At 55.4% G+C, this 1,902-nt stretch overlaps 1 protein-coding gene across 1 annotated transcript, besides 1 other annotated feature; it reads left to right on the top strand.

Moving 5' to 3' along the window:
* TraAM80_05730 (kinetoplast DNA-associated protein) lies at positions 1–1,577 on the top strand (the record flags this gene model as incomplete). Its single annotated transcript, XM_029382600.1, has 1 exon — positions 1–1,577. A coding segment is annotated over one exon (1,577 nt), but the record flags the coding sequence as incomplete, so codon positions are not given.
* Positions 1,578–1,883: 306 nt separating this feature from the next.
* Positions 1,884–1,902: a microsatellite.

Genomic DNA, 1,902 nt, shown 5'->3' with positions numbered 1-1,902 from the left:
CTAAGAGTCGCGAGCAGGAGAGTGCGAAGGGTTTAATTGCTGACTGCATCCATGACTTTACCAATAAGTTCCTGTCCGATTGTGTTTTGGGTGCCGTTGATGTTTTCCATATTGAGCAGAGTAATCTGGCCGAGGAGGAAGAGGCCAAACGCAGGGCCGAGGAGGAAGAGGCCAAGCGCAGGGCCGAGGAGGAAGCGGCCAGACGCAGGGTCGAGGAGGAAGAGACCAAACGCAGAGCAGAGGAGATGAAGTTACTGAACCCGGTTGAGGATGTTAGGGATGAAGTGTGTGGGGTGATGTCGAATGATGATTTTGTTGCGGACAATGGTGGTCCGCAAAGTGTTTCCACAGTAAGCAGTTTGGAGGTGAATTCCCTTTTGACCATAAGGGAGGATGATTTGTCTTCTTTGAGAAAGCGTATTTTATGTTTTTGTGAGTTATTGCTTCTTGAGTGGCTTGCTGAATCTGCATTTGGGAGTAGCAGTGATGGCGGTGGCCTTACTTCCACCGATGATTTTATTGATGTTAAGAGCCCCGGTGGAGGTGAGGTTGAGGGTCATGGGAGTGATGGAGGTGCGTGTTTGGGCGAAGTGGTCAAGGATGTTTCCCAGTTATCTATAGTGGGGTCGGGGGTTACTGCTGCTGCGGAGAGCTTGCTGCGTGGTGAGGCTGTAGAAACAACGGTGGGGGTGTTTTGTCCTGTGCTGGTTGACGCAAAACCGGTGGGGGCGAAGGGTGGTATTCAAAGCGCTGTCTCCGTTGCCGCTGTGGATGCGGATTCCACCCGTACACAGCCGCCCCTTGGCGACGCGGCCGGCATGTTGTTGCATCCCACCCTTGCGGGTGAGGCTCGGCCTTGCTCCGCGCCTGGCGCCAGGAGTGGTGGAGACAGCAATGCCGCTATGACGGAGGCTGCCACGATGTACTTGGTGGAGCGGGCTGGTGCAGTTGTCGAGGAGCTGTGTGACGCTGGGGATTTATCATACCCCACGCTAGAGGCAGTACTTCGGCGTGGCCTGCTTGAGGCCGTCTCCGCCCCCGTGTCTCGCCCGGGTGAAGTGACTGAAGAGTGGCGCGCTGGGCTGTGGGCGCTGGCTGAGCGCACTGCCGCCGATTTTGTCGTCTTTGCGTCGAAACAAAAACTACGGCGCGTGGATGAGTATATGTGGCACGCAGAGGCATACCTCACGCCGGAGGAGATCTCGGCCCGCTCCGTCGCCGCCGTCACCCCGCGGCGCTTTTTTGCGGGCCTGCATCCGAGCGATTTACGCTTCCTGGTGCATCACTATGTGGAACTCGCTCGCAAGGGCACGCTCAACGAGGACGTGTACAAGGAGGCGAGGCTGTGTGGGAATCTTTTTGAGCGGCGTGACGACGATGTCGCGTCAACGGTGCCGCCGCGGCACCCTAGTGGCATCAGTGCAATCAAAAGCAGTAGCAGTGGTCAAAATGTTATTGCTGTTAACCAACGCCGTGCGGGACTAACGCAGTTGGTGCTCGGGCATGCTCTGGATAACTTGCTGGAGGACACGGTCGCAGACACCGCGAGGTGGGTTGCGTCCCTTGTGGCAAGGTAGTCCGTTCCAGGGATGCAGGCAAGGAGCAGGAAAAGGGGAAGGAAGGCAACAGCATGAGAAGCAAGGCTGAAGATGAGAGGGGGTAGAGGAAATGAAAATGACGATGCCGTCGATTGAGGCTGTTCCGCAAGCAATCACATATACTCTCTCTCTCTCCCTTACGATGTTTGCGTTGCCACTTCTTTTTGTTGCAGTTGGGAGGGTTGGTTACCCGCAGGAACACCGCAGCGAGGGGTTTTTTTTTGGTGTATAGATTTCACCGACAGCGAACGTTGGAAATTAAAAAAAAAAAGACTTAGGACATCAGTGTGTGTGTGTGTGTTTG

This window comes from Trypanosoma rangeli (assembly GCF_003719475.1).
Source record: "Trypanosoma rangeli strain AM80 chromosome Unknown Tra_15.4_contig_00193, whole genome shotgun sequence".
NCBI lineage: Eukaryota > Euglenozoa > Kinetoplastea > Trypanosomatida > Trypanosomatidae > Trypanosoma > Trypanosoma rangeli.
The sequence above is the reverse complement of the archived record's forward strand: the minus strand, read 5'-3'. Positions and strand labels throughout refer to the sequence as shown.